The following is a 27,927-nucleotide window of genomic DNA, read 5'->3' as shown; positions in this document are numbered from 1 at the left end:
CCGCTTTGTTCAGAAATTCCAAGAATGCCCATCCGTGTGTGTCAGTTAGCCCAAGTAATAACTCATCCAAGCTTTCGATTTTGCATAAATGTCCAAGTCATGACGGGTGCACAAAACGTGCCTTTAATTCCACCTAATAGATATTTGAACTGCCCATCAGGCTGACATAAAACAAATGCTGCCCATTAGACGGCATGCTCAGCATAAACGTGGCTTAAATGCAGAGCTCCAACTACAATCGCTTAACCCTTGCAGCGCGAAAAGCTGGCTAAGGAAAATGCAGTCAAGGCGCACTTAATTAACATGCAACTAGCAACGTTCGCGTAAAAAATAAAAAATAACAAAACAACGACAGCCTCGACAAGTTAACGACAACAACACGTTGAAAAGTGCTAGCCGCAGTAATCAAAACAGCACAAAAAAATCAAAATAAAAAAGAAAAAGGGAAAAATCGCGGGAAAAGGTATCGTTTTTTCGCCAGAAGGTGGCGCAGTCGCCTCACGGTCTACGTTTCGCCAATCAGTCAGCTAATGATGCTGGGCCAGCCAGATGCAACTGCAACAGCAGCAGCAACAGCAACAACAGCAACTGCGGATGCGCCCTGCAGCTGCTAATTAAACTGCAGCGGCGAGGGGAGAACAATTGCAGCTGCAACAATCAGCAATTACGACTTCGTCGGCATCGCAGCATCAGCAGTAAATAAACCATAATGTAAGTACACGAAAAACTCCGCTTTATCTGTATATATTTACTTGGGCACCTATGTAGAATACCCTGCAATTCTCAAGAACTTGATCGTCCTAACTAAACTTCTATATTAACGCACAACATAACCCCCGTTTAACCCTTGAAAATGCATCAAGCCACTTGAATGCTGATTGTGTCAGTTGGCTGCGTGTATTGGCTGTCATTTGACTTTCTTTCGCTTCGTGGCAGTTGCAGCAGCAGAAACAGCAGCAGTAGCCACCCCATCGACTTTCTAAGCCAGTTGCCAATTTAGTGCATTTGGCTGATTTGGCCAGCGTCGGGCAAACTGGCCAAAAGTGGCAGTGGCTGTCGCCAATTGTTTGCCGGGTCTCCAATGGGAAGAGACCAGCAGGCAGCGAAGATTGTTCAAGATTGTAGACTGTAGCCTGAAGGCTGTAGCCTGTAGACTGCAGAGTGCAGGCTGTAGAGTGCAGGCAGAGCAAGACGCAGTTGCAGTTGGAAGACTGGGTCGCGTGTTTGACACAAATGCCGCGAATAGTTTTGAAGGCGGTTTGGCCCCACTGCGATTTATGGTCAAAAGCAGCGTTGACTTGGGCAAACAAGAAGTGTGTGTTTCTTTTTTGTGTATTTTCTTATACTTGTTATGTATCTGAGTGTGTTTCTGTGCCGGCTGCTTCCTGTGACCGCGCTGATTGCGTTTTAATAAGCCAAGTGATGGCTTACAGCCATTGCATGTTGGCCTTAAGTAGCAGGAACAACCAATAACCAGCCCAAGACAAACAGCACGCAATCTACCGATGCGGATAGCTGCAGAAGTTGGCTAGCTGACTAGTTGGCTCGCGTGCCACTGTGGCAAAACGGTGGGTCACAATGGGTTAATGTTGCCCATGATGGCCCGCGGTGAATCGGAGATATCTATTTAGTAAAATCTCGCCTCGATTGTGTTTTCCATTCAATGAACTTCATGTCGGGGTATTGAAAGAATGCTTCTGATTTAGCCAAAGATATTCTGGGTTAAAAAGCTGACTGAGTAAATATAAGTTGCATATAGCAGAAACGAATAATAGAATTGAAAAGTATAAACCTCACTCTAACATTAACATTTAAAAAGGTTTTTGGATGTGGTACATTTCAATTTATAAAAACTTCATATCAATCTTACAAAGTACGATTTTAGGAAATGTTGGGCACTCTGTGAAAATGTCAAAATCATGTTAATAAACCCGAATTCCTATTGCTAAAGCTCGTTAACAATAACGTTCGCCGCTCAAAGCGCAAGAAACTATTCATATTTGATGGATTATTGGATATGGTAATGCTCTTTTCTGCCTCCATCAAGTTGACGTAATGGCAATCCCATTAAGCTATCGAACTTCAAACAATGGGAAAACTTTTGTTGTCCAGCAGCAGGAGTTTCCATTTTACTGAGCAAAGCGCGATGGCGGCGGCGGCGAACCTTTGATGCCAAAAGATCAATGGAATTGGCTGAGGGTATTTGGCAATTTGTCGCTGAAATACGGTAAGTGTTCAATGGAGATGCCAGGCATAAGTGGCTGAATATGTATCTTTTATAAGTTGGCTCTGCAGATACCAGATACAGCCAAGATCGATTGGCTTCGCCTCCTAATAGGCTTAAAGTGGTTGGGAAATGCAGCTTCGACTCGACTGGTTAAAGCCATTCATAGATCATTTGGCCACGCCTCGCGTGCAACGGTGACCCTCAGAGCGCATGAACTTGGCTAATCGCATAAACAAACAAATAAAACTGGGCAGCAAAAACATCGAGACAACAACATAGCACCGAACAAGACAGCCAATAAATGTCCGCTAGTGCAAAAAGGCCATAATAATAAACTTAAATAGACGGACAAACGACGGCAAAAAAGCCTCAAACTTAATGCTTACAAATTTGTGCGCAGTCGCAGCTTCATAGACGAGGGCAATAACAAGTTTGTTAATGCACTGCGTTGTTGCCGGGTTGTTTTTGCTTTGTTTTAGTGTCTGTCATTAGCCAAGTTATGAACTCCAAGTTGCGGCCAAACAGTAGCGCAAAAAACAAACAACAGATTTGCGCACCGCAACGAAATATGGCTAAAACGCTTAGGTGCATGCAGGCACACTGACTGCAGGAAGTTAGTGGTCAATAAAGTGGGAATCAAATATTTTAAGTAATGATTAAAATCTTACAAGTTCCAAAAATAACTATAATTGAATTATTACTTAATAACACATTTCAGTAATCAGGGCTTTGTACTAGATTTTATTGTAATGAAATTAAGTGATATTACTATTTTGCTATTGATTGTTAAAAAAGAAACATGAAGATTTTGCTGTTTAGTTTTATGGGTATTATTAAATTTCATAAATAAATTCCTCCTCATCCTTACAAAACTGCAGTGATCTGCTTATATTATAAGCTGCTGTTGAGAACTTTTTGCGCCCGCTATTTCTAGAAATCGGATGCGTTTCTGTGGCGTTTTTCAGGCGTTTAAAAACGCCTCGTTCCCATGGCCCACCCAATCGAGCGTTTCTAATACACACACGATCGCCGTAATCAATTAAATGAAATCTGAGCCAAGCTTGGCTCTGTGGAAAAGCGCTCAGGGGTTTTTCTAATACGATACTACAAAGTTGCGCAAGTCGTGTCATAGGCGCACAACAACAACAAAATAAAAAAGAATTGTTTTCTCATTTTCTTCGTATTGTGTTTTTTGTTGTGCTTTTGGTTTCTCATTTTTGTGGCATTGTTTGAGCGATTTGTTTGAATTTTGCCGCCTGTAGCTTGAAGTTTTTGGCTGGAGTCTGGTGGAAGATGCCTCGCCAGCTTTTTGGATACTTTTTCCCTTTTATTTTTCAGCTGTGTGTGGCTTGGCATTTTATCCCAGTCACGCTGCAAAGTTATTTGCGCCGTCGTGCAGGGACCAAGTTCTCTCCTCTGTTATTATACGAATATGCCAGCCGGTTTTGGTCGTCATAAAGCTGGAAAAAATCAAGGGAAGAAAGAAGCAGCGGATAAAAAAGTCCGGGGTCCGCAGTTTTCGTTGGTAATCCGAGTCCCGAGTCTTTTGATTTATGCAGTTGGCGTCATAAACTGTTGCAGTTTTGGTACTTTGTTATTCCATTAATCGGTGGGGTATTCTAGAGACTTTTAGTTTGGAAATAATCAAAATTGTTTATAATATATTTAAGCTAAGATAGGTTTAAATTACATTCAGGTTCAATCTGATAGAAGTATTTCAAGGTATTTTTGGCACTGCACATAATGCCAAACTTGTTTCAACCTTGTAGATTTAACTCAAAATATATCAAGAAATAAATATTATATTCATTTCACCTTAAAGAGCATTCCCCAGTCGCAACAAGAAAGCTACGTGTATCCAATTACGATAAAAATTCTGTTCCACAGTCGAGTTCCTTCTTTTGTGTGTGTTTTACAAGATACAAATTGCAGTTTTGGCTTACCCCGATGGCCTGCACTTGTTGCATTTTGATATTTTGTGGGAAAATTAAGGTGGCTTGCCAAAATCATCGTACTGCTGCCCAGCTGGCAACAATCCCCCATTAACTTGCCAATATGGAAAATACTCGCATTCACTGTTCGTTTTGCATTGACTAAAAAGTAAGTCAAAGGCTCGTTATGAATGCGTCAAACGTCGGCGTTTTGTGTGCCTCCAATTGGCAAGTAATTCGTGTACAGACGACTGGTTTTTGTATGTTTCGTCATTACTTTTTGGATGTGAATGAAATCAGCGCCAGCTCTCAACCTTGCAAAGTGCTTCCGCTCGAAGGTAGACAATTGTCTGAGCCATGTCTATTATGACTTTTGGTTTTTGTGGCCCGATGTCTCTGTCCACTCAATTATTATTATTTGCTGGCACACCTGAGAAGGTTAAACTTTGGCAAATTTCGTTCGAGTCATTATGGCCGGGGGCAAATTTACTATACTCCTTTTTCATAATTTCAAGTGTCAAGATACACATAATGAAATTACTTCAACGCCATTGTGGCTGAAGTTGAGGTGATTTCTCATTGTGTTGTGGTCAAGTGGGCTAATGACTGGTAACTCGAGACTCTTGTGGCTAAAACAAAAGTGAGTCGATTAATAGTTTCGGGACACGAAAATTTATAGCCATCCCTTGGCTTAAAATCAACGGCATTCCACACGGGTTTGCCCTCACTCGGCTATCGAATATCAATTTTCGAAGTCTATTTTTGCCATGCCTCGTTTGCATATGACACACAAGATACTGTGGACAAAAGGTAACTTCTAACGACGCCGTATGCCGATAATGCTGTCACCTTTTTTGCTGAACGCTTTTGGGACTCCAAATATTTGCATAATTTTGCGTAGAAGCGTTACCTCAACCACCTGTTTCAAATGCGCAATTCAAAGCGGACATTCGGCGAATGTCGAGAGCCATTTTCAATTTTGGTTTATGCGCTCACGATTTGGCCATAAAGTGTTTGGGATATTTGCAGTGTCTGATTGCCTTGGTCGCTGGATGCGAGTATGAAGTCTGCCATTTACTTTCACCGATTGAAATTCAATTACGAAACCCGATACGCCCAGATCCAAGTGCAAGACAAATTAAATGGCTCAGGGGGAAAATCAATGCCAAAGTGTTAATATTCATTTATTGAGACGGGGAAAAAGACAGAAAAATGCCTCAAACTATGAGGGAATAAAGGTGAAGTCAATGATAGACGTTAATGCAAAAACAAAGGCAAACTATAGACTGCATCAAAGCTTATTTAATTAATTTAACCATTAAGGTATACATTTAAAGACGTTTGTTTATCAGTTACCCGATGATATAACAACGTATTTAACCAATTAAGAGGCGGGGCACATTCATTTAACTGCGGCATCGTCAGCAGTTCAAGTCGTTTTGTAGCTTGTCATATGCAAATTGCGCATACGCCCCGATGGCAGTGCGAAAAACAAAAACCGCAAAGCTGCCAGCCAAATGTCAAGCTCAACTCTCACAATCTGTCACTGACTTGTCGCCTGGATATCTCTTATAAGTCGATGCCACTCCAGTGATCTTTCTCTCATTAATAGTTGCTCACTTAACGATCGTCGTCCGGCGGTAAAATATTTTGCCAATGATGCAATGGTGCTTCATGGCTTTGATTTACAGTCGAGATTCGTACGATAGCCTCACAATTGAAGGCATTGAAATTGCATTAAGATTGTTGATAAATCGCCGCCTGAGCTGGCAATAATGATTGCACTGGGGGAAAATGGAACTTGGTAACTCAAATGCTACATGAAATTTGTTAATTGTTAAGTCTTTGGTTTATATGATAAATATGGACATATAGGGGGAAATATGAATGACATGTTATAAAAGGTTGTGAAAGTATCTATATCTACATTTCCTGGCTAAATTCAATTAAAATCCCCCCTTTATTTTGAGTGTAAAATAAGTGGGTGGCGCCGGTGCGGTCCGAAGTGATGATCTTCAAAGGCGATCACCTTTTTCGCCTAACGATTACAAACGTTTGCAATTAACTCAAATACTATATTTACGGCCAGGCCAACTGGCCCCATTCCCCCACTTCCCCCGTGAACGACCCCATCTGCGATCTGTGATCTGCGATCGGTGATCGCCGTCATGGCTATAACATGCTATATCATAATTTACAACTTTGACGTCAGGCTGCGGCGCACGCGTTCACCGCAATTCTGTTTTCGATTATGCGCCTCATGGCTTTCGGCGGTCGTAAGACTTCATCTATGGACCCCAAACCCCAACCCCTCTTGGAAACTCCATCTGCAGCTAGGTTGCCAATCCTCCCCTCGGATAACAACAAGAAACTAAACTCCATCTCCGGCCTTGATGGCTTGTCCCTGGCGGCGTTTTGTATCTTGCGCTTGCATCTTGTATCTCTTGCTGCCGAGCGGCCACATGGGGCGGTTGCAGCAAAAATTTGTTAGCTTGTCGTAAACTGCGCCAAATCGCATAAATTATAAACGCCAAACCCCGTTTATCGATATGCAAAAAAGGTTGTTTCCTTTTTTTTTTTTTTGTTTAGCGAAAGTGTCGATATGCCTTGAGCCGAGAACGGTTTCTTTTGTGCCTTGCGGCCAGCAATTTCTTTTAATTGATTTCCAACAGTCGTGTGAGTCTGTTTTTTTCGAATTTTCCACCCCGTCTAGACAACGCCAACGCCAACGCATGAGATGCGGCCCATTTGACAGGTGTTGATTGAAATGACCCAAAAACTGAGAAAGAAAGAAGCGCAAGAAGCCGGAATACCTCGTAGATGGAGACATGAGTTTCACACTTTTTGGGACTGTTTATAAACAGCTGAGGAAAACATCCCAGGAAAACAACTCAATCACTTTAATGAGTGTTAGTAAATGAATATCAAATGACTCGACGGGTTAAGCTTAAATCTATTGAAATCTCCAAAGGGAAACTTAACTGAGGATAACCTTTGTAATCGTATATCTTTTGTTTGATGACCAGATGAATAGGCATTTAGAACTTCTTTCAAGGAGCTATTAAATAAATAAGGCGTTAAATACATTACCTGTTTATATTCCCTGCTTAATGATAACTCTTTGTTAAATCGAACTGTTACAGGAAAACTATAATTACTAGTTTTGAGTACCCACAAACCAGAACCAAAGCCATAAAAAGCGCCAACATTGTCAGTGCTCGAGTGCAGTTTGCTCCCCTTTCGAACTCAGTTCTTGAAATGAAATAAATATAAATAAACATATTGTCGACTCATACACATTGACAGGTCGGCCGATAAGATAACACTCGCACGCACTCAAAACCGACTCATATATGTATATAGTCATATATGTATAGTCATTACAATATGTCAAACTGCATGTCATGCAACTCAGTTGTTGTACGGCACTTTAGATCTATTTACCGACACTCCAGCAGCATATATGCAACATTGATCTTAACTCGTGCTAAATGAAAGGAAGTTGTAGGCAAATTCAGTTTTTTAATACTTACCTAAGTATCTATATTAATGCATGAGCTTTATTGTCTGGTAGATACAGGACTCGAAGATATCAACTTTATGCCATTAAAAACGGTTTGACTTGTACTTAATTTGTAGTGTTAAAACCAATTAGGTTGTATAAAAGGTTTCCAATAATTTGAAATTATTTTGAACTAAGTGAATTGGGATTATGTTTACCAAACTGTTAATCTGAATATTAATAAAAACGGAAACCATTTAATAAGCATATTTAGCTTTTGCTTAATTGAATTGTTATTCAAATTGAGCAGAAGTTTACTCACTAAGAAATCTCTTAAATCCCCATTAGCTTAGTTGGTAGATAAGTATTAGTTTTCTAAGCTCTATAATTGAGCTTCTTATCCACTGTAACCATCGTGATCAATTGAATGGCTGCATCCAGAAGCCGCCGATGATCACAAATGTGCGGCTCATTCTCTAATCAAAATGTTTATAAACGTAATTAAATGTTTGCTCTGCGGACAACAACTATCAATTGTTTATTATTTGAACAATTGCCGCCTTAAAAGGCAAGACATCGATGTCAAAGCCGCCTATCAGCCCATCAGATCGTCTATTGAACTCCAAGTGGTCGAGGGAGTGCGAGTCCATGAAATGATCGTTTTATTTTATAATTAGTATTTCCCTCGAGCATTGATTTTGTAATTTATGTTAATGAGCTTGATTTTTTCTACGGAAATATGAATATTCCATGAGCTGCGCGCTAACAAAATTTCATGCCCTATGAGCTGGCCGAGAATTTCTACAAAAATGTCGCAGTTTTCTGTGTTTTTCAACGCTTTGCGTTAAGTGAGCCGGTTTCCGTTTCTGTCGAACTGTAATTTTTTTCACTTTGCTATTCATAAACAAGTTTAGTGTTTTGGCCAGTGGATTTCACGGCTTTTAATTTTGCGTTAGTGGAGTTTCTCATTGTTTTAATGGGGTAATAAATTGCTGCAATTATTCATGCGTCCCACCCAATCGATTTCTAATCGCCGCAGGCCCGCTCTTCCCACAAAGGAATTTGTCTATAAACAATAATCTTTTTTTCACAATTCCCAGGCATTTGTAACCCGCTGAGTGTACAACTACTGGTTTTTTTTGGCAGGTCATTCTGAGCCTGGTTTTATGAATGATGAGATAGGCCGAGGAAGTATGAATATGTACTCATTTTATGATTTAGACTCGTTACATTCGGTAATGTTGATGGCACTGCGTTGCCAGCTTTAATTAGTTAACCAGAATATCTTTCTGCTTAATGACCTGTCGTGTCCCAAAGATATCTCACTTTGTGGTGTAGCAACTAGATTTTCCAACTCCGCTTCTGTGGGATTTAATGATGCCCACGGTGAAAGATCAAACATCCTGGATAGGGCGACAGCGTTCCAACTTCATCAATCATGGCAAATGCTTCCGCTACCAGAACTTAGCGGAGATACTCAGATACATACACAGATACAAATGGTACACAAAGAGAAATCTATGTATTAAATTGCTGTTGGGGATAGTTCTTGTACTATAGTTGCTATAATTGCTTAATAAGAAGGAAGTATAGTAAAGATATTGACATAATTTTATATGGATACATTTTCTAGACATTTATACAAATTTGCAATTGGCTACGAGTTCTTGGCGCACAACTGACAAGCAAATCGACCATGACATAACACACATTTTCTCTCAGTACAGGTGTAAGTTCGCTTATCGGGCGTCCGCAGAGATTTGGATTCGGAATTGGACTTGAAATCGGCATCGAGTTGTTTGGGTGTCGGAGCGCACTCGTTACGAACTGGTTTTGGTGCCGCTTAGCAGTCACTTACTTGTATTTATTAATTATCGTATCGATAGCTCTCGTTTGAGCTAAGCTCTGGGCTAAAAGCAAAACAATATCGTCTAACAACAAACGTACACTTGCCATTGTGATTGGATTTTAGTTTTGGGTTTTTTTTTCCCCATTTTGGGTGGTACTCAGATTGGTTTGGCGCTGGCAGCGTTCTTTAACGATCGGTCGGCAAACAAAAACACAGTCGACAACCAAAACAAACACAAGAGATATACTGAAACGCACACGCACACACGAGCGTCAAGCACACAGATACTCACATTTACAGAGCATAAAGTTCAGGCGGCGAACTCGTGAAGTTTTTCTCCCGGCGCATTCAGTTCGATTCGAGCGATTTTCGAGCGCGGAGCGTTTAACTCGCACAACCAAAAAACCAAAAAACACACGACAAAAAAGCCACACAAAGCACGTGAAACTAAATCTAAAAAAATTACAAGCTCTCTGAGTCAGCCAAAAAAAAAAAGAAAGAAAAAATAACTAAAAGTGCAACGGCGATGAAAAGTGGCCCTCCAAATGCCGTGTTGTCGGGGCAAAAGTATTCGTCTGCGGCACTCGGAGTTAATTAAATTTGGCATAGAATTTCCATTAGCTAAGTGTATGTGTATGTGCATGTGTGTGTAAATCCAAGAAGCCAAATGCTAATTAAATGCCATCGCAGAAAGCCATCGACTAAAGGCCATTAGGAAAAACGCGCATGAGTGTTCGCCCCAAAAACGCCGGCGATATGATTCTCCACAACTCCGTAATCGGGGGCTACGATGAGTCAAAGTTTGCCGAAAAGATAACCCACCTGACGCCCACCGAACAGGAAGCAGTGAAGCGCTTCTGGAGGTAAAGATACCAGAAATGGGTCCGCGGATCGATATCATCTTAATACGCAGTGCAAGGAAGTCGCGCCGAATGTGCGGGTGTTTTACATATAGTGGCAAAAAAAACTAAAAGTCTTTATCGGATGTTGTTTCTTGAGTGTGTGGTTTTTATGGAGGTGTTAAAGGTGTGAGCTTAAGTGCGAATTCGGTGTGCCAATGGGCCGAAATCAATAAGTAGGGGTGTTTCCAAGACAAGTTTCCATAGTGTTATTAATTATTGTATTCAGGTTTACGATATATCATCTTTAACCTTCGTACGTACGATTTGCATGAAAAAGCCCAACAGGTTTACAATTCTTATTGATATATTATTTATTATTTTCTAGCAGTATTCTGAATAGAATATCTAACTTGTCAATAGCCTAATCCGTTTTTCCTTGCGTTTAAATCTAAAACTAAGAACCATCCAAATGTGACAACTCGCAAGCCATGAATCTTTGTTTTCAACCAACCCGAATCCAATTTGAATAATTTCTAATTATGAAAATGGACGGCGTAAACAAGGAAAAGCCGCAACAAATTGTGGCTAGACGAACGTAGAAGACAGAACATAAAAACAACGAGTTTCGTGTATCATAATAATAAACACGCATATTAATTTGGTCTGCAATCCAAAAATACGCGATGGCGCAACCGTTCCACATGAATGCAAGTTCTTTTCGTATTTTAAAAGGGGGAGGAGGGGGTGGGGAAGTGGGTCCATGTCAGGCCTTTTCCATACATGTAACATGCATAAAGCGAAACCGCATAAATCAGTTGACGCATAAATTTTCATTTTACATACATATTTTCAAAACGGGCAAACGGATGGAAACGTGAAAAATGGCTTGAGAAATATGGCAGCAAATTGCCAGACGGCTTTCAACTTGACTCCTTCTCAAATGCATTTACTTTATTTATAATATCATTAAATTAGCAATGCTGTTGTTTTGGCCAAAACATGACAGCCAATTAATTTGATAATGCATGAAAACCTCAGGTGAAGCTGGCTTATTTGGCTGGCTAATTGCATAAGGATAATGTGGGCAATGGAATCACCGAATCCCCATTGGGAACCAAAACAAATTATAAATAATTGCAGTTTCCGCTTCCACTAAAGTGGAAAAATGAAAAATGCAGCACGCATGTTACGTTTTCCACGAAATTCGAGAAAAATTAGAGTAGGGATCACGGCGGCAAAGTTCACTAATGAGTTCTGCTGGGGATGTGGATGTGAATATGGCAGTGGATGTGGATGGGCTGGACGAGAACCATTCCTCCGGTTGGCGGGGCACATAGATTATGCTGGATTTTGTGGCGCACGCTCAACTATATTTTTCCAAAGATGTTTCCAAATACCAAACAAAGGGGGCGACAACAAGAACTCAAAACGCTGACAGCTTGATATATTTTATTATAATTTCTTCCCTTCGGCAGTGTGAATTGTATCTATATCTGTCGCTCGGCTTGTGTATCTTTGGTATCTACGCATTTGTCGCATTCCGTGTCGATAGCACTGAGAAAAAAGTACAAGTATTGAAAAAAAAAAAAAATGCATATTAACGTGGTAAATACTTTTGACATTAAATTGTACTTCAAGACATAATGAGCATTTTAGATGTATTTCTTATACTTAAACTGGCATACTTTAGTTATACTTAATGTCAAATTTATACATTTTTTTTTTAGAAAACCATTCAAATTTTGTTTATAACATTTTTCTCTGTGTGCCTGCTGCATTGATTTATTTTTAAATCCGATAGCCGCGGCAAATACTGTTGGCGTTTTTCGAGCGTTTCGCAAGCGACTTTCTTTATTATTGTTTGTGCAGGCCCTGTTATCTGTCATTATATTGTTTTCGTTGTTTGCCAATATGCACTAACAAGAATTTCCTTGGTCCGATTTGTTTCCAGGTCGCTGGTTTTGCGAAGTCAACGCGCCTTCATTGAGGAAAATGGTAAGTTGAATTAAAACCCAGCGTGGGCCGGGGCCATAAAAGTAATACTAAAAACGTGTCTCAGGCCCACATGGCAGACATTCTACAGCAGCAGCTTTGGCCACAAGATCGGATGTGGGTCAACCTGACGCCCGCACACAAATCCGGCAAGTCGGGCCAACACCCACAATTGTGTTGAGCCGTGTTAACAATACACTTAACTTGGCCGAAAAGGCAAATTTGTCACAGCGGCGCCGCAACGCACTTTTTCAGTTTCAGCCCACTTTAGTCCAGTAAAAATGTAAAATATTTCGCATTTCGACTCCTTTACGACAATCAATTTTGGCAAGACCCACACTTCATTACTCCCCACTCCGCCGAAAATGCAACTTTTAATTAAGCCAAACTGAGACGAAACTGGTTTTTGCGGCTCAAAACGCAAATATTTTCCGATATCTCACTATTTTCGGTCGGTTTTTTCTTCGGCCAATTTATGACAAGCGGATGTGAGTTGACAGTTTTGTTGGCGGTGGGCGTGGCAGGTTTTGATTTTCGACTTCAGCGTTAATTGAAGCAATTAAAATGGGCAACGTGTGCGTTTATGTCAGCCAGCCCGCGATTTCAGCTCATTAGCCACACACGAAGTGTTTACCATAATTTTGAAATTGAAGCCAAGAAACGACAAAAGTTTATGGCACGTTGAAAATTCATTAAAAACAAAAACGCCATAAACCACTGCAGCCACCACAAAGGGCCAACTTTAATTGGGTAATTAAAGTGCAGTCATAAATAGGACGAATCCCGTCTGGGGAGCACTTAAAAAAAAATAATGAAAATTTGGAAGTGGAAGAAGAAATCGAAATCCATTAAAGAAAAGTGCGTTTTTCTTAAGCTAATGAGCAGATTAACTTTTATGCAAGTATATAAAGGACATATTATATATTATTTTAATAAAAGACAAAAAGCACAATGTAAATTAATAAGCCCCTGAGTTTTAATTAAGAGGTGTTTATTTGGTTAATAACAAATTGCAGTTATTTCTTGATTATGGCTAATATACCCATTATTCACTTATTTTATATTTGGCTGTCGCCTTTTTTTTTGGTCGCCTGTCAAGTGAGTTGGGGCATGCAATTAGATCGAACAGCGTTGCACGTGTTTTGCATAATTAAATTTTTGCGCTTTACGGTAATTTGTGGCTGTGGGGCCGCAGCAGCTATTGCACCGTTAGCTTCATTAGCCGCAGCAGCTGCAACTGCAACTGCAACTGCAAATACCGCCCACCTCAGATAGCAAAGCCCCCATATCGCCATACGAGCAAATTGTGCACATGTCAGTTGGACAACCAGTTCGGATTCGGTGTTTCCATACCCCTGGCTAAAGGGTATATCGGTACTTTTGGAGATTACAACCCTATCAAGCGGCTTCCCCATTTCAACCTGTTAAAACATAAGGGTATATCCACTTCGATACGAACCTGGATTGGGATTTCTTTCCCAGTTCATTCACAAGTCGAGTTCATTTTGTATGCTGGACAGCATCTGCATCGTTCACCGAAACGCCTACGCCCAAAAAAAAGAGTAGTCATTACAAGAGAGGTCTGATCAACATGGGAACGATCATGATAATGATGATTGGGACATGGGACACGGCACATGGATACATGGAACTCACGAGCATGATCGTAATTCAACTGTGGCAATCGAGCCGGGTTAATTTCTTAATTTTTATGTGAGTCGGGTGCGACAATGCGATTTATGTGCCTGTATGTAGGCGCCCTTATATGGCTGGCAGATTGTCGCCCAAATGAAGTTGTAAACTCTCTGGCATACAGATTGTATTTGCAAAATGTCGGTAGTAATTTGGTGCAGCAATTAAGCGAGAAAGTTGAAGTTTAGAAGTTGATCCATTTATCAAGCAGTGGTACTTAAAATTTAAGCTTTGTCCTAGCCATTTAAGCTACTCAGACAGCAATTAAGGGGTGTTTATGCATGCAAATTCCCCGATCGCCCACTAAATCCAAAAAAAAAAAGTAGAAGCCGCGCCAAATTTGAATAGTCTGTGTGATTATGTGATTATAAGTGTTTCGTTGTTAGTGGGTGTGTGTGATTCGATCGACGATAATTAAGCCGGCGAACAGATTTGGCCGTGGCCATGGAGCCGCCTGCTAATTACGGCCACTCGAGCTCATCAATATGCGACCTCTTGAAGCGGTCCAACACGTATACGCCGCGTTGAACACTTTCACAATCTAGACACGCCCACGACTCTGGAGACGCGTTTGTCTGCCCACGCCGTCGTTTTTGGTTTTCATGGTTTTCATGAATGAAAAGTGAAAAGTATCTTTTGCACTTTTCAATCCGAACCGCTTGCAGTTCGCCAACAGATGGCGACGGCAAAGAGCTTTATTCATACTTGTCAACTTGATAAGCGTGGCTAAATGCTCCCATATCTTATCTTGGTTTAATTTGCTGCATGATGAATATAGTGAGAATTTGTTACGTTTGCCGGTCAGTTTGGTGAAGGCTTTCCCGTGAAGCAGAACGTTTGGTTTCTTTAGTTTTTCCTTGGCCTCTTAGTGCTATCGAAGAATCGGAGGTCAGCCGACGAGCTGCAGGAATTTCAAATGTTTTAAGTGCTATATCGAGTAACCATAAAATGCTTTGGGTTGTTTTTTGGCTAGGGGTTTTGTGGCTCTGGTATGGGGCGAAAATTCCGCAAGAAAGTGAGTTATAAATAAATAAGGAAAAAAAATCAAACAAACTTGAGCGGTGTTTGCTTTTGACTTTTTTATGTCTGAGAAAACTCTATGCCGTCGACTATTAAGCCCCATTACTTGAATCATTATTTAATTATTTTATTTTCCTTGATTGCAAAATCGTTTAAACCAATGCCAACGTAAATAACTCAAATTGCTTCGTTAAAAATGATTCACCCAGTCAAAAGTGGTTTATCTAAATTAACCAAAATTAGTTATTATAAGGCGCAATTAAGCATAAATAAGGCTCGAATTTATCTCGCGGCTACAGACGCTCATTCCGAGAACTGCGCCTCTTTGTACCTGCTGCTCAGTTTACCAAATTCGAAACTTGTTTGATGGAGGGCAGGTGTGGCTCCGTCCAAGAAGATGATACCTTTTTTTGTGTGATTTGACTGTGGCCAATACCAAGAATCGAACATTGACGTGACCTTGGTAGTGACATTAAGATATACGGCGTCTGGCTTTGATATCCACGAGATACATACTTATTCTTTTGTTGCCCCTTATTCCTTTGCAGCTCGTCCAGTCGCGTCCTCCGCGAATCCCGCTCCTTCGGGCATGAATCGCTCGGTGCGCAGCTGCAACTGCTGTCCCTATGGCTACCACATCGACCTGGACTTTGTGCGCTACTGCGAGGCCCTGGCCCATGAGAAACCCAGCGAGGAGGAGCAACGGCGGCGGGATCGCAGGAGATCGCGAAAGTCCATGGAGTTTATGCTGGGCTTCGAGAGCCTCTTCGGCGGCGACTGGCAGGCGGAGTCCAGGGTCCAGGGCAAGCTCAGCGAGGTAAGTTGGCCATCGGACTTCGATAGCCCATCAGATTCATTTCGGTAAAGAGAATTAAGGCAGATTTAGAGAAAACATACGACTTATTTGCTTTCTTAAAAGTATTATATATAAAACACTGGAAACAAAAGATATGCAAATTACCAAACATTGTAACTACAATCTAACTAGATTCGTACAAACACTAAGCAAGCTTTGTAAAAGATTTCATTGAAATTCGTACTAAGAAATACATTGCCTAATATAATACATTGAACTAAAGAAAGTGATATTGATATTGGGCGATGGGGAACCCAAAATTAGTGAGTGCTTATTCCTTTCCTCTTTAAAATCGTACATCTGCACGTAAATTTAACCTCTTCTCTGTACAATTTTTCAAAATAGACCTCACATGAAATCGAACCTGATTCGCCACACCCCCTTGGAGGAGGAGGAGGAGGAGGGGCGGTGAATATGTCGCAGTCGTACACCACCACCACTCCGTGCTACCGACCGCGTTCGTCATCCGTGCCCCGTTTCACCTACGGCAGCATACAGCCACGACCGGAGTCGCCATTCGGCACCGCCTCTTCCACGTGCTCCTCGCTGCGCGGCGGCGTGGAGAGTGATGCGGGAATCTACCATCAGCGACATCGTCCGGCGATCAGTCCGCCGGAGACGAGGGCCTTCCTCCACGAGGCGCTCGACGAGGTGTGCAGCGACTTCGAGCGGACGCTGGAGCGGACCTCCGTGAAGCGGCGCAAGACGCCTTACGGAGCTGGCTCCCTGTCCATGGATCGCAATAACAACAAACTGAGTCTGAGCCTCAGCAATGGTCATGGCGCATGGAAGGAGCACAAGAGTCATCGCCTGGGCAACAGCACGTGGGATCGGCACTTTGATGTGGCAGGTGAGTGGGCGTCAGAACGAACGATCTCCCAAAATAGCATGCCAAAAAGAGCTCAATTTATCAATAGTATGCCATACACAGAAAAAACATTAGGGGTTTATGGATAATAAAAATGATAAAAGCCTTGGACTGAAAGAAAGTATATTTTTGGAAAATATTTTGATTGCCTTAGAATGTTTTATAACAAACTAGTAATATTGTGTGATGTTAGCTGAATGTAATAAAAGAGTTCTATGTATTGTTTTCAGTGTGAGCAAGATGATTCATAGAGCCAAGTAAGACACGCCAGATACTTTTGCTTTCTTTTCTTAGCAATTAGCGCTGCTGCGGCACATGTGACATTTTTACGCACGAAAGTGTGAAAAATGTAGCTAGACTCTTAGAAGAAAACAGAAGAAAAGTCACACAGTGGAATCGAAAGTGAAAGGAAAAGTAATAAAATTGGAAAAATACTTTATAGGGTAGTCGACTTGCTTAATATTTTAATGGATAAATGTGCAAAGTTTAGGCTTAGAATAAACGTGTTAAAACATGGGATTGAGTTTTTTATAAGTGATCAGTACAAATGTTATCAAATATTTAGTTTATAATTATGGCATACAATCCCATGGTTCCCATGAAGTTGTCACTACTGCAGCTGTGCTGAAAGATCAAAGGATATTTCAACATCTACAAAGTTTCAAGTTTTAAACGAAATAGAAAAGCAAAGAAATCAAACTTCACTTCACTGCTGGCAACTGCAAAGATATATAGATTCAGATACGGAGTAGCATGCAAACGCAATTGCAGATACAGATTCAGATACAGTTGCTTTGCATCTTTGGCATTTGAAACTCAATTGGGTCTTACAGCTTGCGGCATGGGGCAACTTCAAGGCAATTTTCGAGGCGTTCGTATCTCAAATCAATTTGAAATGCGCATTTGGCGCTCAATTTGCATGCAAATTTTGCTCCAGCTCGTTTTTGTCGCATTTGTTGATGCCATAAATTTGCCATATAGTGTGCAAAAAAATCAATGCAAATAAACAAATCAAATTGTCGCGTTCCGTTTGCTGTTTCTTTTTGTCCAGAGGACATGGCGCAAAGAGTTGTCATTGATTAATGTGTATAAAATGGTTGCAGTTCCATGGTAATTGCCAAAGTGCGGGCCATTAATAAATGGCTTTCAAACTGAATTGAACATGGCCAAAAGGCTGCCCGATGCCAAAAAGAACTTGTAGAGTACAGAAAGCCATTCTAACAATAGACGAATGCCAAAAAGCGTGTAAAGGCAGAAAACAGGAACCTTGAGCTATTTGCACTTACAGAAAATATTTGGTTAAAGTGAAATTGAAATGCTTAATATTTTTAATAAAATTAAGTAAAAACCATATGAAAAATGTTTACGTAGATACCAATCGTTTTAATTATCGTTATAAATGTGGTGCCTAGAACTATCCAACTGCGAGCCCCACCAAAAAATCATTAATCAGCAAATGGTTTGGGTTTTTCGCCATTCAATTTGTTAGGACTTTAAATATCAATCAAACTTTTTATTCTTTCCATAATTAATTGCACAAAGATAAGACATAAGACATATTAGTTGGCGAACTTTTTGTTAAACTTGATGATGATTTATTCAAATTTAGCCTCTTCGTTTTCCCAGCCTTGACTCAGAAACCACAGACAAACCCTCTATGCGAATTGGTGTGCAAATACACAATCAAAAATCAATATTAGTTGCCTATCAAATGGCCCATTGAATATAAACAAGCCCAAGGGTTTCGCTCCCTCTCTCTCTGTTGTTCGCATGCTCTCTTTTTTCTTGGCCCACGTCACTGAAATTATCACTTATCAGTTGGCTTTAATAATTGTGCATTCAGCTTATCAGCACAAACACAGCGGAAAGTTGCTCACTTCTATGGAGTGCTTTTTATTTTGGTTGGTTAATTTGTATTTGCTGAGCGTTATCTGTTATCACTTTGCTCTGGGCGCTCTCAGCAAATTGGTTTATATTTTATTTCGTTGTTAGTACTATAGACATAACATTATTTTTCCGCTCGCCTTTCGCACAAGAGTTGTGTTAAATAATAACACAAAAATCTCTATTGCTAAATGGTTTTTTTCGCTCTTCATGCTGCTTTTGTTGCCGTGGATGATGGTCGAATGAACGAAATAGTCTGAGAGCAGTTTGTCGGCGACTTTCGAACGAATAGCATAAAAATGCGTCCGTGAAACTGAAAAATAAGATACTTATAATAATTATACGAAATGCCTTAACCGAAATCAACTAATCAAAACGAGACATGTAATTGTAGTACGACGAGTTAACAGCAACTAAATTTAATGCGAATTACATGATAGTATGTGACAATAATTTCGACAGCAGACAACACGAAAGCGGTTTGACAACAAAAAAAATATTTAACTCAACCATAAAATATTATTATTAAAGTGTAAGAAAAGAATTACGCGATAAACAAATAAATAAAATCAACTATAAAAAACGATCCCAAGATATAAACGAAAATAAATCTCATAAATTACTAGGACGACATAAAATCAGCACAAAAATAAACACATAATTGTAAATCAAAAACGAATATATATATTTTTAAAATGCCAATGATTCTACGAAAACTGAAATATGAACTTCTACGATGTGAGTTTTGTGAACCAAGTGTGCATGTTTCGTTGGCCACGACTGTAAAGCAGATAACTTTTGATGAGCTGTCGCTTGATCTGGCAAATCAAATGATTTAATATTGTTTATAGCCAAGCGCTTTTAATTAGCAGCCGCTAAGATAAGAGCAAACAAAAAAATTATATTAAAAAAACTAACAAATATTTGCTACGCTTTGGCTTGCGAATGCCAGACAAACCAAGTGCAATGTCTGCTGCCTTGGCCCACAAAGGCTGCCAAGTGCAATTGCTGTGCTTTTCTAACCAACCAAACTGAATAAATCAATAACCGGCTAAAACAAAACAGAGGCGGAGAAATGTTTTCGACATCAGAGGATGCCATTCCGCTAAGACGGAAACGTTTGGCCAAGAGGAGCATCAAGTTAAAGCCGGACAGCAAGCCAAACTCACAGAAGAGCTGGTGGAGCGACTGTAGGTCTATTAACACTCAGGGAGACACTCATTTGGGGCGAACTCTTTACCGTTTTGAACTTCGTTCCTTGCTAATTAGTTGGGCCATAAAAACTGATTAATTATGGCCCGGTCAATGCTACCCAGCGTCACGCGCCCCTCATAAGCCCCCCTCCACCGCCCGCCACATCCCCTACATTTCGCCTTGACTAAAGACGCTCAGCCAATTTGGCACCGCTAAGAAAAAACAAACACTGAAAAATACGAGTATTAACACACTATAATAGTTTCAGAAAAATTAATATCATATCATATCATAATATCACCAAAATGATATGAAACACATTAGATTGTAACAGAAAGTTGTTTGGACTAACCCATTTAAGTTCCCCTCTCCAATTTCTCAAAGTGTAAAGAAATTTTCCTTCTGTTTGCCATTGCCGAAAAGTTCGTTGCACAGAGTATTAAGTAATAGCAGCACAGTGGGCGGAAAAATAGATAGCAGCACAATATTCTTGGCAAGATGAGTGACACATTGTTGCTGGCAGGGTGCACAGTGCGTATGAGGAATATTGTAAAAATTTAGGGATTAAAATAGACGCTTCAGCTGGCCATAAATTTCTCTATTTGCTCTCATAAACCAGACTGCATGAGTGGAGTATGTCAAGTAAAATACGCCAACAACCTTGCCTATTATGTATATAAGAGGTAATAAAGAGTATATACACACGTGTGTATGCCAGGGCGATAAACAAAAACTAATATTGAATAATAGCCCGAGCTTCTTATCTTGGGACGAATTTTCGCTCACGCACACACGCAAAAGGGGCGGATTTGGTGAATTTCGCTTTTTATTTTGTTTTTATTAAGTATATGTTTAGTTACACATACACTTGTTGCTTGCACATTATACGAACTTTGGCACAATTATTAAAATTAGATCTGAAAAGCAAGCGTTTTATCTTTGGACGTAGAAGCTTTTTGCTAAATTATTTATCGGGCTACATAGTCCAGTCGCCAGCGGCAAGAGCTCATGGCAAGTTTACAAATTAGGATTGTACTCAGGAGGGAGAGTAGAAGACCAAGTAACGAGAAATTCCACCAGAGCCAATCTTAAGCTAACCATGCCATATTTAATTATTTCTAGATTCCTGCATTGGGGGAAACCAATCGCCCACGGGCACGCCACGCCCCTTTCTGCGATCCAACACCCTTCCCCTGCGACAGCGGCCAAGTCCGGCGGAGGTCCAATATGAGAGCTACGTGCAGGCCACGGTGGCGGCCAATGCCAAGTCGCCGGTGGAGCAGCTAGAGAGCGCAAAGTCTCCAGGAACTCCACCACCGCCGCCCCCAAGGCGCCACCACCTGTTGGCCACTACGCCCACGGGAAAACCCACCTTCAAGGAGGATCGACCGCAGGAGAATGGCTCCACAAGCACCAGCTCCCTGCAGTCGCCAGTCATCTCGGAAACCGGACAGACCACGGCGGATGCACAAGCTCTATTCCAGATACGCGAACAGATGGCCCTGAGCCTGAAGCGTCTTAAGGATCTGGAGGAGCAGGTGAAAGCCATCCCCGATATGGAGGTAAGAAAGTTGCTATCTTCATTATAAATTAGTATTATTAAACAAATACCCTTTTGCCTTTTAGCTGGAACTCAATGCTCTTCGCTCGGAAAAACAGAAGTTGCTGCGCAGGAACGAGGAGTTGATGCGAAGTCAACGGCAGACGCCATCGCCGCCAAGTCCGGGACTCAAGACCGCCTCACCCGTGCAGTTCACTCCGCAGAGGATCAGTCCAGTGTCGCTGGAGAGCCTAGGAGCACGCATGCGCAGCAGTTCCAACTCGGCATCGCCATCTCCAAGCGTTGTCCGCAGGGATGTGTCCACCCAGGCGGTGGTGCGACCACCAGCCACACGAGATGTGTCCGTTGGCAACCAGCCCACCACGCGAAATGTCGGAGTTCAGCCGTCGGAAACCGTCTACTCCAAGGAGGAGCTGGACAAGAAAGTGGAGCAGGCACTGACCAATGCACATAAGCAACAGCTGAGGAAGCTCATCTCTGTGGGCACCCAGATGTATGTGCCCCAGAGGGACCAAAAGGACAGTGGAGTGCAGACCACACCGGAACGACCCAAACTCAAGTACAATGTGGGCGTCACCGCGAAACCTGCTACCAGGGAGAACTTTACCAGTTGCAAGCCGGATGTGCGTCATGTGGGCAGCTCTGATGATCGCCTGGATGATGTACTGTGCGAAAAGTGTGCCGTCAGCAAGAGAAGCGTGGCCTGCGGTCCGGAAACTCCGGCGGAGAAGTTGAAACCCGCTCCTCAAATGCCCGGACGCAGCAATACTTTCAGTTTGGGCGAGAATGAGAGCGTATCCGTGGTGCGTAAGACAATTGGGTGCCAGACGCCAGTTACCCTGGTTCTCAGTTCTGGAAGTCAAACCACCACGGCTGCAGTTCGTTCCACTGGGGCCCAGATAAATCCGCAGCAACAGCACTCCGGCGTCCAGTGTGCAACGGAGCAGGTATCCCGACAGACTGATACCAAGGGACTGCAGCGACTGACTCGGAGTCAGACGAAGGCGGAACAGGTGTCGGAGTCGGTGCCACGCCCATCAACCCGCCACACAGCCAGCAATACGGATAAGGTGGAGGAACCGGAGGCGGCTAAAGTTCGAACAAGCCACTCCGCCTGCAACACGGAGGAGGTGCGCAAGAGGGACGTGGGCTGTGGCGACATTGTCAAGCCGCACATCTCCATTGCCTGTGCAGCCAACTACTGTGATTCCTGCAAGGAGGCCATCCAGGATCTGGCCAGGGGTTTCTCGAAGACCAGTCCCACGGCCACCAGGACGGGAGGAGCATCGCGACGTTCCACGTCGGCGGACTCGCGAATTCCGCGACCCAAGCACCTCACCAGTCCCAGTCCGGTGCGCAAAGAGTTCATGCGGCAGAACACCTACACGCTGGCCACGCCCTCGCCAACGCCCAGTCCACAAGTGGAAAGAAAGGCGCGATTGAGGTGAGTCTCCCACTTTTTTATATAATATCCTGATCTTGATAAGCATGAAGTACCTTTGAATGAATTATTTTTAAAATCCTTATAATTTATTTTATTGGTTTTCTTCGCACATTTAATTTATTTACAACGACATGCTTAATTAATAATAATAATAACTTGTCAAATTTTATAAAAGAGTTGTTACTTTAACTTTGACCCACTGTGCTAGCCAAGTTTCACCCTGAGCTTTTAGCCAAGACCCCAACCAGATGTTAGCTCTTGCGCATTGGGGTCACAAAAGTCAGAGCCCGAAATCGAAATGGCTTGACCTTCAGTTGAGTTTTGGTGTTTGCTTTCGCCCAATTGCTGAGCCGTTTATTTTTGCTTTATGTTTGGATTTTGGTTTTTCGCATGGTGCTGCCAATGTTCTCCAGCCTGAGCAGTTTCACGTGCTATCCGCTGCTGGTCAGCGGATGCTCGGCTCTGCTTGTAACGTGGGTTTAGGATTTGTCTTTCCGACACCACCAAACTGCCGTACTTATCAAGGTTATTCCCCTTCAGCTCCCTGCAGGAGAAGCCACCGACTGTGTCCAGTTTCCAGGCATCGGAGCCACTGCCCGAGTCCCAAAGCTTCATCCGTCAACCGCAGAAGGATTCGTTGGATCTGAGTCTATTGGGCGAGGATGAGTTGATAGTCCGGGAGGAGAAGCGGGTTAGCATCAGTTGGTCGCGCGACGCCTCTCCAGCCCCGCTGATGACCTCCTCGGGCACTACCAAGTCCGATTCACCGGAACAGGAGCCTGTGATGAGCTCCTCCAGTGATTCCAGTCCGCCCATCGACGTTCAGATTGCCCAGGGAGCACGCAAGAAGTCCAGCACTCCACTCAAATCTAGTCAGAGCGAGGGCTCCCAGGTGACCGTGATCGAGCAGCCGGCCACCAAAGCCCAGCTCCACCAGTTGGCCCAGGCGGAATCGGAGCCCCGAAAAAAGTAAGTTAATGGAAATACATATTTATATTTTTTTCTAATATAAAGTGGAATGCTCAAAGGCTGGGATTAACTTATTTATTTAAGGAAATTTAAAAAATCAGTATCAATAATTTGAATGGTAATTATCTCCTTTAGAACCGAGTTGTCCAAGAGCCTCAAAGACGCCCTCAAGATCATAAACGACTCGCTGCTGAAGAAGTTGGGCGCCAAGCCCATATCCTCGCAGAGCCTCAAGTCGGCCAAGACGACCATCCAGGATCACTGGTTCAATAACTCCAGCACTGGCAAATCCGATCCCCATCAGGTGGAGGATTATCTGGATTACTTTGAATCGCTGTCGATCCCACTGCTGGAGTATTGTGTCAATCTATCCGACAGTAATGTGAGCTTCAATCACCTTTTAAGTAATTGTGTGAGTGGTTACTAAAGATAAATCTCATTTCAGGGCAACACAGCCATGCACTATGCAGTCTCGCACGGCAACTTCGATGTGGTATCCATACTGCTGGATTCTAAGGTTTGCGATGTAAACCAAATGAATAACGCCGGATACACGTCGGTGATGCTCGTATCGTTGGCCAAGCTGAAGCAGCCAGCCCATCGAACAGTCGTCGAGCGACTGTTCAAGATGGCCGATGTCAACATACGGGCCAAGAAGGTAGGTAAGGGGCCCCAACGCCCACTGATCCCGAGCCCAGTTTGAGCTGACCCCCAACTACTCCCCTACTAACCGCTCCCATCCTGTCTCCATCCACCAATCCACAGCACTGCCAGACCGCTTTGATGCTCGCTGTGTCGCATGGTAATGGGGACATGGTCAATATGCTCCTGGACGCCGGGGCGGATATCAATATCCAGGACGAGGACGGCAGCACGGCTCTGATGTGCGCCGCCGAGCACGGACGCGTGGATGTGATCAAGCACCTTCTGTCGCATCCGGAGTGCGATTCACTGGTCACCGATGTGGTGAGTGTGCCTGAAAACTCCTCTTAGTGTATATATACATAGACGAGGGTTTTAATGATTTTTTTCTCGCCCAGGATGGCAGCACGGCCTTCAAGATCGCCTGGCAGGCTGGCCACCGGGACGTGGGACTGCTCATCTACGTCCACGAGCAGATGCTGCGGAGCAAGCTGCCAAACCGCGGAGATGCCACAAGGAGCTCCCTGATTTCGCCACCGCGCCACAAGCGCCAGCCATCGCAGTAAAGCCATTTCGTATTAGCGGCCAAATCGACGAACAAACAGCTAGTGATTAAGATTTTAATTAGCATTTCGTAGAGCTGCTCAGAATACATTCCATAGCGAGATACTGAGGAAAGGCACAAGGGCAGCTTACACTTTCATATGTATATTGTATAACTAAAATTCGTTTGTCGTACGTTTTATTTATTTGTAAATCTAATTTTATTGCTAATTTGTAGTGTAACTCTAATTCGATCTTGATTCAACGACGAAAGCAGCAAGCTCTGCGTAACAAATCTGAGACACAAATCGATCAACTAATGCAATTAAGTACTGCACAGGCCTGAGCTACCGATCTTGAAGTAGCCGACAAACCAATCAACCATATCAAGCAACCGACAATGCAAAAAACGATATATACTAACCCAACAAATAACAAACCGTGAATCAAATTGACAAATGTTTTAACAAATCAAAGGGTTCATCTTTAGGAGAACCGGGTGTATTTAATAGAAACAAGCATTAAACAAGCTAATTTAAAAGAAAATGTTTTCTCAAATAAATAAATTCTTAAATAAAAGCCAGTGTTTAAGATTAACTATTCTATGCTGACTGTGCCATTGGGCCTCATGACCTTCAGTTTAATATTGTTTTGGTTAGTTACTATGCTGAGTTTTATATTGCTTTCTAGACTTTGTTCATAGAGTAAATTCTTCGTCATTAGGCAAAAGATTGAGATTTAGACACTGACATAAGCTAAATCTCTTTGTTTCGACTTTTTTGCACACAGTGAGTTGCTTTAATTACTTTTTCCATATAAAGCATAAGGCGGAAACATCAAAATTAAATTAAAAGATTTCCAAAGATGCCACATAAAATCTAGAAGGTTTACATTTTAGATTTATATATTTAATGCGAACCTATTTTTTCTATCCCTGAGATAAAGCTAATGTCAGTGATCTTGCACTCTCAAGCTACGAACTTAGACCGCCCTCTCCTCGTTTCCGGGTTCTATAACTCCCAATGGCATCAGCGTTAGTGCTATACCATCCTCCAGGTTGATCAGTGGCTTCCTGGTATTCAAGGAGAACTCGTACTCGGAAAGGAGAAGAGCCAAGGCCAATCGCAGTTGCAGCTGTGCGAATTGTATTCCAATGCAGCTGCGTGCACCCACGCCGAATCCAAACCAGGTGCCCTGCTGCTGCAGCGAATCCCGTGGTCCGCTCCAGCGTTCCGGCTTGAACTCTTCCGGATCCGGGTAGATGTCCGGATCGTGATGGATGGCATGCGTGGGAATGATGAGGAACAGCTCCTTGACCAGCATGTACTTGGGATGGTCCGGAACCACATAGTCGTTCAAGGTGCGTCGCAGGATGTATGGTGTTATGGGATGCATTCGCAGTGTTTCGTTGATCACCTGACCCATGAAGGCCAGCGACTTGATGCCCTCGTGGGTTATGTGACCCTCATGCCGCTCGATGGCCTTCTTGACCTCCTCCCTCACGCGGACTTGCAACTCTGGACGCAATGCGAGTTCATAGAGTACATAGGATAGAGTGTTGGCCGTCTGCTCGTAGCCCGCCTTCAGAAAGACAACTGCATGGGCGGCCAACTCATTCTGCAGATGGGCTGCCAGTTCCTTATCCGATTCATACTGATGGGTGATGAACTCCAATGCCTTCACATCGATCAACTGCTGTAAGTAGTCCTTCTGGCGCTTTCCGGACGTCTCTCGCTGCTCCACAATGCTCGTGAGGAGTTTGATAAAATACTCCTGCGCCTGTTTGGGCGTACGACGCATGCGCAGCATTCGACAAAAGTTGGGGAACCGTATCATCATCAGGTTCATTAGGTAGCCATGTTTGTGGCTATTCAAGGCCAGCTCGGTCATCTGCTCAAAGTCCTCCAGCGGAAACGTTTTCCTCTGTTCGGCATTCAAGCCAAAAACGCATTTGGCCAGGGAAGAGAGCACATAGCGCCGCATGATCTTCTGTATGTGGACGGCGGAATGGGGCTGACTCATCAGGGTGCTGCTGACGGTTAGGAGGAGCTGTTCCGCCTCCTCGAAGAGGCAGTCGTACAGCAAGGACATGCGATCGCCTTCGAGACTGGGGTCCAGTTTCTGGCGCATCTCCTTCCAGCTCTGACCCCGCAAAGCATACAGATCCCCCGACAAGGGATCCGACTTCTGATTGCAGTACAATCCGCGATCATTGAAGTTCCAGAAGTCCTTGATCATTATCTGCCTGATCAGCTCACGATCGAGGATCAATGCTCGTGGCTGCAGCAGAGCGTAGAATCCGCAGAAGGGACCGCTTCCCTTGAACTTCTTGTATATGGCCGAGTAATGGTCCGCCTTCATGGCCTCCGTACTCAATGTCTGTGTCATTATTTGCCTAATGATAGGCCATAGCTTTTTGGGTCTCTCGTGTGGAATGTCCAGATAGCGCCAATAATCTCGCTGATACCGCGCCGCTATAATTAGCAGAACCAGCAGCCCGAGCACCAGCAATCCGATGATCAGGAAAATGATCCACATGTTTTGCATTTCGTACGCTTTGTTTGCTCTGAATCACATGCACACACAACACGTCTGCGAATCGGAACCACTGATTTGTTTTTCTGTTTGGTGGGGGTTTGGTGGGGTTTGGTTGGATAGGGAGGGGGGTTACTATTCGTTTCACTTCCTGCCCGCCCCACTATCTTGCCACCCACTCACTCTCACTGCCGGCTGTATCGCGATCCCGCTCTCGGACGTCGGCTAGAGTCACCAACTATGATCTAATGCATCGCTCAGGAGCCCTGGAGCGTTCTCGACTCTCGACTTTCGTTCTCGACTCACGTTCTCGATGGGGTAACGTTCATTAGCGAGGCGCACGATCCGACTGAGAGTGCTGCGGAGAAAAGTAACT

The 27,927-nt window shown here is 42.9% G+C and overlaps 2 protein-coding genes across 10 annotated transcripts; one reads left to right on the top strand and one right to left on the bottom strand.

Moving 5' to 3' along the window:
* Positions 1 to 28: 28 nt before the first annotated feature.
* Positions 29 to 25,595, top strand: LOC6530465 (KN motif and ankyrin repeat domain-containing protein 1). 9 transcript variants are annotated; one of them, XM_039371963.2, is made up of 12 exons: positions 9,954 to 10,136; positions 10,200 to 10,372; positions 12,303 to 12,346; positions 15,604 to 15,872; positions 16,257 to 16,761; positions 20,980 to 21,419; positions 21,484 to 22,862; positions 23,403 to 23,831; positions 23,967 to 24,213; positions 24,277 to 24,489; positions 24,597 to 24,797; positions 24,872 to 25,595. In XM_039371963.2, exons 2-12 carry the CDS (start codon positions 10,236 to 10,238, stop codon positions 25,037 to 25,039), a joined length of 4,032 nt encoding a protein of 1,343 aa, XP_039227897.1. In that variant the 5' UTR covers positions 9,954 to 10,136; positions 10,200 to 10,235; the 3' UTR covers positions 25,040 to 25,595. The 9 variants fall into 9 exon arrangements, with proteins under 9 accessions (XP_015051941.1, XP_015051939.1, XP_039227897.1 ...); XM_015196455.3 differs by lacking the exons at positions 9,954 to 10,136; positions 10,200 to 10,372 and adding an exon at positions 29 to 711 and having other exon boundaries at positions 24,872 to 25,562; XM_015196453.2 differs by lacking the exons at positions 9,954 to 10,136; positions 10,200 to 10,372 and adding an exon at positions 2,169 to 2,227.
* Positions 25,183 to 27,918, bottom strand: LOC6530464 (probable cytochrome P450 317a1). Its single transcript, XM_002091344.4, has one exon. The coding sequence runs from the start codon at positions 27,561 to 27,563 to the stop codon at positions 25,998 to 26,000; it is 1,566 nt and encodes a 521-aa protein (XP_002091380.2). The 5' UTR covers positions 27,564 to 27,918; the 3' UTR covers positions 25,183 to 25,997.
* Between the last annotated feature and the right edge of the window lie 9 nt (positions 27,919 to 27,927).

The sequence above is a fragment of the Drosophila yakuba genome, chromosome 2R (genome assembly GCF_016746365.2).
Source record: "Drosophila yakuba strain Tai18E2 chromosome 2R, Prin_Dyak_Tai18E2_2.1, whole genome shotgun sequence".
NCBI classification, from domain to species: domain Eukaryota; kingdom Metazoa; phylum Arthropoda; class Insecta; order Diptera; family Drosophilidae; genus Drosophila; species Drosophila yakuba.
The sequence above is the reverse complement of the archived record's forward strand: the minus strand, read 5'-3'. Positions and strand labels throughout refer to the sequence as shown.